The 13,024-nt window shown below is 43.6% G+C and overlaps 1 protein-coding gene across 4 annotated transcripts in view; it reads left to right on the top strand.

The window, feature by feature from the left end:
• Brca1 (BRCA1 DNA repair associated) overlaps positions 1 to 11,809 on the top strand; it is a 72,818-nt gene extending 61,009 nt beyond the window's left edge. For all 4 annotated transcript variants that reach the window (XM_090350186.1, XM_090350187.1, XM_090350188.1 and 1 more), the window contains 6 exons: positions 581 to 621; positions 2,452 to 2,532; positions 6,170 to 6,224; positions 8,496 to 8,560; positions 8,853 to 8,910; positions 11,378 to 11,809. In XM_090350186.1, the coding sequence (XP_090206312.1) occupies positions 581 to 621; positions 2,452 to 2,532; positions 6,170 to 6,224; positions 8,496 to 8,560; positions 8,853 to 8,910; positions 11,378 to 11,541 (464 nt within the window). In that variant the 3' untranslated portion in view covers positions 11,542 to 11,809. The remainder of the gene's footprint in view (positions 1 to 580; positions 622 to 2,451; positions 2,533 to 6,169; positions 6,225 to 8,495; positions 8,561 to 8,852; positions 8,911 to 11,377) is intronic.
• The last annotated feature ends 1,215 nt before the right edge of the window (positions 11,810 to 13,024 follow it).

Here is a 13,024-nt window from a genome sequence, read left to right on the forward strand (position 1 = left end):
CTTGAGCTGAAGAGATCAGGGATAGCACCCAGGTCCAGAGTTCAAGCCCCACAACCGGCAAAAAAAAAAAAAAAAAAAGTGGTGGTAGCTTGTTGGGCACCATCCCATTTGTAATTCTAGCTACTCAGGAAGTTGAGATCTGAGGATCATGGTTTGAAGCTAGCTGAGGAGAAAAGTCCCTTTGTCTCCAGTTAACCACTCAAAAACTGAAAATGGTGCTGTGATTCAAGTGGTAGAGTGCTAGCCTTGAGCTCAGGGACAGTGCCCAGATCCTGTGTTCAAGCCTCACAAGTGACAAAAAAAAAAGTGTGGGGCCAGGAGCGTGGCCTAGTGGTAGACTGCTTGACTAGCATGCATGAAGCCCTGGGTCCTGGGTTCTATACTTTGGCACCACATACCCAGAAAATACTGGAAATGGTGCTATGACTAAAGTGATAGAGTGCTAGCCTTGAGAAAGCTCAAGGACAGCCCTGAGTCCAAGCACCGGAACTGGCGCAAAATAAAACTGGTGACTTCAGAGAAAGAGAACCAAGTATGTTGTTCTGTCCCATGTGACCTCTCTTTTCCATGATCTCTTTAGGGGTGACACAATCTATTAAAGAAGGAAAGGTGCTGGATGAGGTAGGTACTTACTCGATCTTACAAACTATTTAGATATGCTTGAAGCCATTAAGTCAGTCAAGGATGTATCTGCTTTCTCCTGCCTCAGCTTCCCTAGTGCTAGGATTACAGGTGTGTACCACCAGTACACACCTTACACCAGTAAATTTTGTTTTCTAATTCATTTGTTTTATATTTCAAAGTGAGGGGAGGAGGGAAAAGAATTTATAAAACAAAGATTCATAGGGACTAGAAGTAGGACCCTCCGAATCTTGCCTGCGTATACCTTTGCAGAAAATTGGCTTTTCATCACTATTAAAGAACAAGACTCAAATGAATATGCAAATGTGCTGTTTAGAAATCCGATGCCTTCAAAGAGATGTTGCTCCTGTGATACTGAGAACAGTGAGAGGTAAATAAGGTAGAGTGTAGGAGGAAGAATAATTTTAGAACAGCCAAGACCTACTGGTGACAGTAAATTAGACAAAATAAAATTAGTGAAAGCTACTTTAAACTATTATGTATTACTCAATATATTCATAACTAATTAAATAACATTTTGTGGGTTTTAACTTTATTCAGACTATCAAGAGCCTACTATGTGTCACATACTAAGAATATGACAGTAAATAAGTCTAAGCTGGGTGCTGATGGCTGATATTTGTAATTCTAGCTACTCAGAGGGCTGAGATCCAAGGATCATGGTTCAAAGCCCAGCCAGGACAGTGTGTGAGCCTCTTACCTTCAGTTAACCACCAGAAAGCCCGAAGTAGAGCTGTGACTCAAAATAGTAGAGCACTAGCCTTGAGCACAAAAGCTCGCGAACAGGCCCTGAATTCAGTCCCTGTGACCGAAAAGACAAAACAAAACATGAAGACTGGCTAATTCCTGCTTTGGAGTAATTCATCTTAGTGGAGGAAAAAAATGCAATAAAAAAGATGAGTTTAAAGTACCAATAAAAGGCTGAGATCTGAAGGTTGAAGTTTGAAGTCAACCCAGGCAACAAATTCCATTAGACTCTTATCTCCAATTAGTGCAGAGAAAGCCAGAAGTCGTACAGTGGTTCAAGTGGTAGAGTGCTAACCTTGAACAAAATGAGCCTAGGTACAGCACCCAGGCTCTAGGACTGGCAAAAAAAAAAAAAGCTCAAGGACAGACTAGCCAAGCGTGGTGATAATTTAGACCTGTAATTCCAGGGCCAAACTCCCAGCCTCTGGCTGCTATATTTTGGCCTCATTAACTATACAAAACTCCCAGGTGGAAAACTGAGAAGTCCTTATTTCTTTGGATGGTAATGTGCAATTGATTTGAGATTTAAAAGATCGGAAATTGTCCAGTTATCTTTGAAACAGCACAATGTTAGCAGTTTAATATAAATGCTAAGTGAATGTTTTGAGGGGAGAGAGATGTTAAAAATTAAAGTACATTAAGTCCCAGTGAGGTGAAAAGCTACTTTCTAATTTCAACATACAAAGACTTGCTTCAATAAATTGCCTTTAGAAGTTATGATCCTTGTCTCCCAAAAAGAGTCATTTTATCCATTTGCTGATTTTTTTTAAAATCAAGATTGATGATTCTGAATGTCTGAAATACAATAGTCTGCTTTGCTTCCAATGAAAGAAAGCCTCTTGTCCCCCTTCTTTTTTTTTTTTCCAGTCCCGGCTTAAATTCAGGGCCTAGACACTATCCTTGGGCTTTCTCAAGACCTAGTACTCTGCCACTTGAGCCACAGCACCACTTTGGGCTTTGTTTTATGTATATGGTACCTAGGAGTCTACTATTAGGCCAAACTCCTGGCCCCCGAAATCTTCTCTTTCTCTGATCCAGTAGTTTTCATTTGATTACTTTCAGCATGATTTTGAAGTCAGAGGTGATGTGATCAATGGAAGAAACCACCAAGGACCAAAGAGAGCGAGGGAATCAGAGGAGAAGGTAAAGCCCCCTGAGTGCTTCCCCAAGATGGACAGATATCCCCCTTGCCCCCCACATCTGGGTCTGCTTGTAGCTGCCTTAGAGGTAGTCTCCTGTGAATGAATGCTACTGTAGCACTGACCCGGCACTTTCACAGAGGCTACTTTAGGCCTCTAAAACAACAAGGCAAATAAGTATTATTTGTGTTTTTCCAGTAAGAGAAAGGTTTGGATTCAGTCAAGGGTTCAAATCCAGTCTCAACTCATAAGGGGCAGAGGTAGGATTTAAACAGAGCAATAATGACTTGCTAGAGTGACTGAAGTGACTTTGGCCCTATCAAATTGTAGCTGATAAAATGGAGCCAGAACTATGTTGTCCCAGGGAGGCCGCCAGGCAAGATCTCATTTCTGCCTGTCAGGCCTGGGCTGGCTGCTTTCCCAGGTTGCTGGCTAAGTGCTGATGTTCCCCATCTGCCTTTTTCCCTTTTTTCAAATGCATGCCCCTAGGCATTTCAGAACGTTATCTTAAGAAGCCCCTCTGTTCCTCTAGGGCAACTTGAGAGGAAGCCAGTACAGGTGGTTCTCTCTGGAGAGCTGCTATAGGAGGCTGAATTTGGAACCTTTGGGGTCTGCCTGTCCTCCCGCTCTGAGCCTATGGAGTAACTATCCCACATGCCAAGAACAGCTGCTTGCCCTGTTTAGGCTCCTGCCTTCACCCAGGGGAGCCAGCCATTTGTTTTTACCCTGCTGACTGCCAGACAGAATCAGTACCACCATCCCTCCTTCCTCAGAGGAAATCTTGCATTCAGCAGAGCAATGATAGAAAGTGCCAACTCAGAGAAATGACATTCTGAAGATATTAAATGTCACCATAGTATTTTCATGTAAAAGAGCAGTGTATTTATACAAGTGAAGCTTCCTATTTCTTATCTCTTAACTAGACATTCTCATCAATGAGTGTCAGCCTGGAAATACAAATTCCTGTTCTTTTGTACTTTACATGGCAGTGTTTGGCTTCTACTGGCTGCCTGGGGAGAACTTTGCTTTGTATGCACCTAGTCCTGTCAACAAGTTGGAGATGCATTTTGTTCATAAAGATAGGGAGAGCAGCCGGGAGTTTGGCCTAGTGGTAGAGTGCTTGCCTAGCATGCACAAAGACCCGGGTTCAATTCCTCAGTACCACATACATAGAAAAAAGCTGGAAGTGGTGCTGAAGAGGCTCAAGTGGTAGAGCTCTGGCCTTGAGAAAGTCCAAGGACAGTGCTCAGGCCCTGAGCCTCAAGCCCAGGAGTGGCAAAAAAAAAAAAAAAAAAAGACTTGTCAGGTGTGGTGGTTAGGTTACACCTGTAATCCTAGCTATTCAGGAGGCTGAGATCTCAGGATCACAATTCAAAGACAGCCCAGGCCAGGCACGGGAGACTCTTATCTCCAATTAATTACCAAAAAGTCGGAAGTGGCACTGTGGCTTCAAGTGTAAGAGCATTAGCCTTGAGCAAAAAAAAAAAAAAAAAAAAATGCTCGGGAGCAGTGCCCAGTCCTGAGAGGGAAACTTACCCTCTTGTGGGGAGAGGAAGGCATCCATTACCTTTAAAGCCATCTGTGTGTTTTTAGATTCCTAATTTTCCTCTTCCAGTCTTGTTGACACCAGGTAAACTGTAGGTCTACCTAGAAATGAGGGTTTTAGTGAAATGAGGGTTCTTTCTATTTCCTCCCCCTGGATTTAGGACTTGAACTCAGGATTTAACACTTTTTTTTTTTTTTTTTTTTGCCAGTCCTGGGCTTGAGCTCAGGGCCTGAGCACTGTCCTTGGACTTTCTCAAGGCTAGAGCTCTACCACTTGAGCCTCAGCACCACTTCCAGCTTTTTTTTCTATGTATGTGGTAGCGAGGAATCGAACCCGGGTCTTCATGCATGCTAGGCAAGCACTTTAACCACTAGGCCAAACTCCTGGCCCAGGATTTAACACTTTTGCTCATAAGCTAGTGCTCTCCTGAGCCAGCCTCCCTTCTTAGTGGAATGGAAAGGTAAGTATAGGGTTTGTCTCTCTGGCACAAATTTAGGATATTTTTTTTTGTGCCAGTCCTGGGCCTGGATTCAGGGCCTTGGCACTGTCCTTACGCTTTCTCAAGGCTAGTGCTCTACCACTTGAGCCTTAGCATCACTTCCTGCTTTTTCTGTGTGTGTGATACTGAAGAATTGGACCCAGGGCTTCCTATGTGCTAAGGCAAGCACTCTTCCACTGGGGTACACTCCCAGCCCTTGTTTTTGTTTTTATTTTATTTTGTTCCGCTACTGGGGCTTGAACTTAGAGCCTGAATAATGTCCTTGGGCTTTTTTTTTTCAAGGCTAGCACTCTACCATTTCTGGCTTTTTGGTGACTAATTGGAAATAAGAGCTTCACAGATGAGTTTAGCCTAGTGGTAGAGTGCTTGCCTAGCATGCACAAAGACCCAGGTTTGATTCCTCAATACCACATATATAGGAAAAAGCCTGAAGTGGTGCTGTGACTCAAGTGGTAGAGCTCTATCTTTGAGAAAGCCCAAAGATAGTGCTCAGGCCTGAGTTCAAGGCCCAGGACTTGCAAAAAAAAAAAAAAAAGAAGAAGAGTTTCTTTAATAAGAAGTAGAATTAACTGCTTATACCAGAAGCCTCTTACCTCCATTAAGTCAGGAAACAGCTGAAACTGGAGATACAAGTGGTAGAGCATCAGAGTCTTCTCGTTCAGTGTAATCTCAGCACTCTGGAGGAACCAGCAGGAGGAAGTCTTCTTAAATCTGATTGTTTCTGGGCAGTAGCAGTTGTCAGCTAGTGTAGAAAGCTTTGCCCTTTTTAGGAATGTCTTGTTTTGTTGCTTTTTTTGCTGGTACCTGGGCTTGAACTTGGGGTCTTTCACTCTTTCTTGGTGATTTCATTTGCTCACAACTAGTACTCTACTACTCTAAGCCTTTCTTCCAGAGCTGCATGCCCCCCCCTTCTCCCTCCCTCACCCTCTCTCCCTTTCTCCCCTTGGGGCTTGAACTCAGGGCCTGAGCAGTGTCTTTGGGCTTTCTCAAGGCTAGAGCTCTACGACTTGAATCACAGCACCATTTCTGGCTTTTTCTGTGTATGTGTCATACCAATGAATTGAACCCAGGGCTTCATGCATGCTAGGCAAGCATTCTACCACTAGGCCACACTTCTGGCTTGAGCCTCTTCGCCAGTTGCGGCATTTTGCTGATTAAATGGAAAGTCTTACTGACTTTTCTGCCCAGGCTGACTTTAAACCTAATTCCTCAGGTCTTAACCTAGTAAGCAGCTAGGATTACAAACCTGAGTCACTTGCTCACAGCAAGTCTCCATATTTTCCTTTTCTTTCTTTCTTTTCTTTTCTTTCTTTTTTTTTTTTGCAATCATGAGGCTTGAACTCAGGGCCTGATCACTGTCTTTGGGCTTTCTCAAGGCTAGAGCTCTGCCACTTGAGCCACAGCACCACTCCAGCTTTTTCTATGTGTGTGGTACTGAGGGAAATTGGACCCAGGGCTTTGTTCATGCTACCAAGTACTCTTCCACTAGGCCACACTCCTGGCCCCAATTTTCCATATTTTCATGTAAAAGCCCATATTCAGTTGTGACTGTGTTTCTCTCTATCCCCCATAATGCTCTCTCTTTCTCTCTTGCAGCTTTTCACCGGCCTAGAAATCTGTTGCTATGGGCCCTTTACCAACATGGCCACAGGTAAGTGCCTGGAAGAACTGTGAAGTTCCAACATCAACCTCTCTTCACATAGTGCTGGTGGAGGCAGGTCACTCTATGAAAGTCCCTGAGATTGCTGACACTTTCTAGAGCCTATTCTATTTCTCTACCACAATCCAAACAAATTAGCACCTAAAAGTCATCTGGTGACCAAATCCAAAAACTTAGCCTCTTGGAAGTGGCGTGACTCAAGTTGGTAGAATGTGAATATTGAGCTGAAGAGCTCAGGGACAGCGCCTAAGCCCAAGTTCAAGCCCTACAACCACCCACCTCTCCCCCCCACCCCCCCCAAAAAAAAAAAGAAATACTAGGCCTCTTTTCAAGTTCATGAGGGCAGTGATGAGTTAGGATTCAGAGCCTGGTGCTGGTGGGCCATGCCTATAAAACCTAGCTACTCAGGAAATAGATCTAAGGATGGACTTTCATAGCCAGCCTAGGCAGACAAATCTGTGAAACTTTTTTTTTTCTTGTTTTTTGACAATCATGGGGTTTAAACTCTGGGTCTGGGCGCTGTCCCTGAGCTCTTTAGCTCAAGGCTACTGCCCTGCCTTTGAGCCACTTCCCATTTTCTACTGATTAATTGGAAATAAGAGTCTCAGATCCTTTTGTTCCTGGGCTAGCTTTGAACCTTGATCCTCAAATTTCAGCCTCCTGAGTAGCTAGGATTACAGGTGTGAGCCAAGACTACAGGCTTCTGTGAAACTCTTATCCTGCAGTTAATCAGCCAAAAGCCAGAAGAGGAAGTATTATTCAAAAGATAGAGCAACAGTCTTGAGCCGAAAAACCCAACTGAGAGCTGGAAGCCTGAGTTCAAATTCCAGTACTGGTGCAAAGAAAAGAAAAGGGGTGGGGGGTAAGGAAAAACAGGATTCAAGGCAGTGTATTTTGTACTCAAATAAGGGCAGAGCTGTTGTTGTTGCTCATTTGGATGAAGAAAGGAGAAAAAGAATTAGGAAGAAAATACCTGGGAAAAGTTCTGCTCTTCTTAAACATTGATTTAATACAGAGAAGAGAGCACTGTAGCTGCTAAGCCTTATGGGTCTGAGGCTATACACAGGGCCTGAGCAGAGGAGTACACTTGGTAAACATTTTCTAATTAAATTTGATATTGAATGAGATGTTGCAATTAAGACTGCTATAGGTTCATACTCAGAGGTGTGTGGTGCCAAGGCCCTCATGCATGTATCGATTAGGTTTTTTTTTTCTTTGTTTTTTTTTTTTTTTTTTTTAAAACAAAGGCTTTTCCTCCTGGGGTCCATTTCTACCCCCAGGGATTCCAGTTTTATTTCTGAGAGGAAGGCTTTAGTATCTGGTCATGGACAGAGGAGCAGCGGTAAAAGTGTGTTTTGCTGTCTTCCTAACTGGTTATTGATTGGTTTTTATGAAATTTTCAAGTGCTATTTGAGGATCTCTCTCTCTCTCTCTCTCTCTCTCTCTCTCTCTCTCTCTCTCTCTCTCTCTCTTTTAATATACTTTGTTAAAATGAAAACCAGGGTTTCTAGCAGGTAGCATTTTGGGAAGAGTAACTTAGTGAACCTCACTTTAATCTAGAGCTAACAAATTCCCACAAATGAGCTTTTCCAAAAGAGCAACTTCGGCATGGATCCCCAAAGGGCCTCCAGAGGAGCCCAGAAGATACCCATGGGTCAGTTCTGGTGACTCTTCAGGTGCAACTGGAACATCTCTACAATCTTATTGTTTATTTCTCAGAATATATGGTTCCAGCCCAGCATGTGGCCTTTCCTGCTGACATGCTGAGTCCCTGGTCAATGTGACATGTATTTTTACACTGGATCAATTATCTTCCCTCAGACTCTTGACATTTACAGTAATTAACACCAAGAGTGGTGCTCTCTGTAGATGAGATTATCAATTACCAACGCAGTCTTAAAATGCAAGGAGGGAAGGAAGAAAAAGGGTGGGGGAGAAGGAGTACTTTTTTCACTCAGTATCTTATCTAGCAATTTAGCAAATTAATGGAAATTAGTCCTTGGATTTTTTTTTCTTTTCTTTCAAACTTTTATTTGGACTCTATGGAACCTTATCTGCCATGGCCTATGGAGACTGATAAACATAATATCTATGGCAAATTGATTTAGAATACATACTGATGTTAAGGCTTTTCTGTCCGTTGGAGCTGCTAGATAAGGGCTCTGCCACTGAGTAATCCAGTTGTGGACTTCCTTTGGGGAGGCAGTAGTGGAGGGAGGTGTGGATCACTAGAATGATTTGGGATCTGATTGTCTTATGTAGATCAACTGGAGTGGGTACTGCAGCTGTGTGGAGCCTCAGTGGTGAAGGAACTCACAGCAGGCACGGTAAGTGTTTGGGGCCCCTCATAGGGGAGGACACATATTCTCTGCTGCAGCTGAGCAGGAGTCAAGAGTAGCCTCAGAATTTTTCCTAACAGTAGACCACCATCTGAGTGGGCTATGGGTTTAGGAGCTATGGTATTGAATGTACTGAGAGGAGGCCTTTTCTGGTTTTTGCCATGTGTTCTTCTCCATGTCTGTGGTGTCCTCAGCATAGTCAGCTTCAGCTAGAAATGGTTAAAAACTGTTCCCAAAGCCCCAACCTGACCACCTCAATATTCTCTACTTGGGGTTTCAGGGCTCTTTAATTGTGGTCATACAGCCAGATGCCTGGACAGAAGACAGTGGCTTCCAGGGTAAGTTCCCACATCTACCCATGATATATGGGGTCCTATTGGGTGGGTTTGATTCACAACTCCTTACGTAGTGCTGGAATAGCCTAGTTCTCAGCACATTTTAAGTATTAGTTGAGTGAATGAATAAATGGCTAAACTGTCTTTTTGACATTTTGTTGTTTTGTATTATAAAAGTATTAATGGAGCCTTGTGCAGTGGCTCACAACTGTAATCCTAGCTACTCAGGAGGCAGAGATCTGAGGATCGAGGTTCATAGCTGGCCTGGGCACTACAAAGCCTGTGAGACTCTTATCTCCAATTAATCACCAGAAAACCAGAAGTGGCACTGTGGCTCAAGGGGTAAAGCAGTAGCCTTGAGCTGAAGAGCTCTATGACAGTGCCCAGATCTAGAGTTCAAGTCTCATGACCACACACACAAAAAAGTATTAATGGTATGCTGACTGAATATTGGTGATTCATTCTTGCTATTTAGGTGACTGAGACCTGGAAGATCACAGTTCAAAGTCTGCAAGGCAGAAAAGTCCATGAGACTTATTGTTGGTAGTGGTGGTCATGGAGCTTGCTTGATCTCACCCTGAGCACTGTCCCTGAGGTCTTTTGCTGAAGACTGTCGCTCTACCACTTTGAGCCACAGTGCCACTTCCAGTTTTTTGGTGGTTAATTGGAGATAAGAAGAAGCTGGGCCCAGTGGCTCAAGCCTGTAATCGTAGCTACTCAGGAGGCTGAGATCTGAGGATCAAGGCACAAAGCCATTCCAGGCAGAAAAGGACCTTAGACTCTTATCTCCAGCTAACCTCTAGAAAATGGGAGTGGGGGTTGGTTCCAGGGGTAGGGTGGTAGCCTTGAGTTGAAGAGCTCAGGGACAGTACCCAAAGCCCAGAGTTTAAGCCCTATGACCCACAGGAAGAAAAAAAAAAAAAGTCTCACACCGGGGCCAGGAGCATGGCCTAGTGGATGTTTGGCATAGCATTCATGAAGACCCAGGTTCAATTCCCCAGTACCATATACATAGAAGAAGCCAGATGTGGTGTTGTGGCTGAAGTGGTAGAGCTCTAGCCTTGAGAAAGCCCAAGGACAGTGCTCAGACCCTGAGTTCAAGCCCTGGGACTGGCAAAAAAATAAATAAAAATAAAAAGCTGGAAGTGGTCCGGGTACTGGTAGCCCACACCTGTAATCCTACCTATTTAGGAGACTGAGATCTGAGGATTGCTATTCAAAGCAAGCCTGGGAAAGTCTGTGAGGCTCTTATTTCCAATTAACCACCAGAAAAACTGGAAGTGATGCTGTGGCTCAAAGTGGTAGAGCACAAGCCCTGAGTGAAAGAGCTCAGGGACAGTGCCCATAACCTGAATTCAAACCACATGACCAACAATAAAAAATAATAAAATAGGATTGTGGTCCTAGCCTGCCTGAGCATAAGTATGAGACCCTATTCAAATATTCAAAAGCAAAAAGGTCTAGGTTTGGCTCAAGTGATAGGATACCATCTAGAAAGCACTAGAAAGCACAAGGCCCTAAGTACTGAATAATAATAATAATGTATGAATATTTTCCATGGCAGGTGGTTTGAATATGAATATTCATCATAGAAAATGTAATCTAGCATAAAAACAGATAATAGCAATCCCACCATTGGAGATGAGTTTTTGTTTTGTTTTGTTTTGTTTTGTTGCTAGTCCTGGGGCTTGAACTCAGGGCCTGAGCACTGTCCTTGGGCTTTCTCAAAACTAGAGCTCTACCACTTGACGCATGGCACCACTTCCGGCTTTTCTATGTATGTGGTACACAGGTCTTTGTACACGCTAGGCAAGCACTCTACCACTAGGCCAAACCCCTAGAGATGATTTTATAAAAAGCTTTCCGCCTGGTGCTGGTGGCTCATGCCTGTAATCCTAGCTACTTTAGGAGGCTGAGATCTGAGGGTGTCAGTTCACAACCAGCATCAGCATGAAAATCTGTGAGTCTCTCATCTTCAATTAACCATCAGAAAGCTAGAAGTGGTGCTGAGGCTCACGTGGTAGAGTGGCAGCCTTGAGCTGTAGAGTGCAGGGACAGCACCCAAGCTCCAGAGTTCAAGCCCCATGACCAACACAATAAAAAGCTTTCCAAGCATAAGCACACGTATATACATATGTTTACACGTGCATTTTACACAAATGAGATTGTACTCATATTGTTTTGTTTTGAAGGTAATTTTTTCCACATCATTAAAATGCAGTGGTGTTTTGCTCGAATGGATTGAAGCTCATGTTAATACAGTTGCCCAAAGCTGAGCTTTTCGCCAGCAATCATTCCTCAGGCTTCTGAATGAGGTCTTATTTATATCCTGAAGCATTGCTTAAGAGAAACAGTTTGAGTTTTACCTGACTAACTCTAAGAACTCATATAATCATGATGAAGAAGTAGATATAGAGTCTGGCCTCGCAGAATGAATTGATACTAATCTCTGCTTGTGTTTTCTCCCCAGCCATCACACAATTGTGTGAAGCATCTGTGGTGACCCGGGAGTGGGTATTGGACAGTGTAGCCCTCTACAAGCGCCAGGATCTGGGCACCTACCTGATAACAGGAATCCCCCACAACGAAGATGGCAGCCAGCCACGGGTCGAAACCATAGGGCCCCAAGGATGAGCTTAAGAAATGGCCTTTTCCACCCCAGAGACTGATTCTCACCACTGAATCCTTCCATAGTCCTGCTTTCTAAGTATTTTATGTGCATCAGCCTGGCTGGGGGGGGTGGAGGGGGAAGCAAGGGAGGGGACTTCTGTTTATATGAGGGCCCCTGGCCCCTTAAAAGATTTTCAGTTTCAAGTCTTCTTTGAAATCTGCCATGTGCACAGAATTGTGGCAATCTTTCACCCAAGAATGTAAAACCATTTAAACCCCACCAATTGAGCAAGATGCTGACTCATTATTTATTCCTGATACTGGAGCTGGCAGTGCAGGCGGCTCAGCCTCAGGAGAACACCTAAACTGGTTTCTCTAAAATTCTGTGTACAGACCTTTGTATGATACAAAAGAATGGGCTTGAGATCTGTGATGTGACCTAACATCGGAACAGTTGGCAAGTCCCTAGGTTCTGTGTCCATTACCACACTCAAAATTTAAAAAAAAAAAAAAAAGAATAGCCCAGCAGTGGTTCATGCCTGTAATCCTAGCTACTCAGAAGGCTGAAATCTGAGGATCAAGGTTCAAAGCTGGCCTAGGCACAAAAGACCTTGAGACTCTTGTCTCCAATTAATCACTAGAACATGGGAAATAGGGCTTGGCTCCAGGGATAGAGTGGTAGTCTTGAGCTGAAGAGCTCAGGGGCAGCACCAAGGCCCAGAGTTCAAACCCCATAACCAACAAAACAAAAAATAAGAACAGTCTTTGGACAGCTATCAAATGTTGGGGCACAGCCTGGGGGAGGAGATTTGGGGGCAGATGATGGATACAAACAAGGAACTTGAGGATTTGCTAGAGATCTCCAAACATCTGCACTTAGTCACTGGACTAAGCTCTGAAATCGCAAAATTTTTTTTTTTTTTTTGCCAGTCCTGGGCTTGAGCTCAGGGCCTGAGCCCTGTCCTTGGACTTTCTCAAGGCTAGCACTCCACCACTTGAACCTCAGCACCATTTCCGGCTTTTGTCTATGTATGTGGTACCAAGGAATTGAACCCGGGTCTTCATGCATGCTAGGCAAGCACTTTAACCAGTAGGCCAAACTCCCGGCCCCAATCGCAAATTTTTTTTTTCAAAATAATGTCCAGAGAGTCTGCTAACTTCCCCATTAGTAACTAATTTTTATTGTCATAGTTCTGATGTGTAACCCATTCCCCTTAAAGTAAAGGATCTCTGACGTGAATATTGCATGTCTGTAAAATGACAGATGCCATCAGGAAAGGAGCTGCTGCTTTTTTTGAGGTAATTTTTCCCCCTTTTACTGCCTATTTCTGACTGGTACCACTTCATAAATAGTTCTGCTTTCTAAAGAAAGAGAACATGTTTTTCATAAACTTATTATCTAAGACTGTTGTAGCTGTTGGAAGGCCTAGGTCTTCCCTATCTCACAGAGTACAAGGTCAGGGAAGAATTGATTGCATAAAATGGGTTTCGTAAATGTCATGCTGTG

Source organism: Megascapheus bottae, chromosome 17, assembly GCF_031878675.1.
Source record: "Megascapheus bottae isolate mThoBot1 chromosome 17, mThoBot2.hap1, whole genome shotgun sequence".
Lineage (NCBI taxonomy): Eukaryota > Metazoa > Chordata > Mammalia > Rodentia > Geomyidae > Megascapheus > Megascapheus bottae.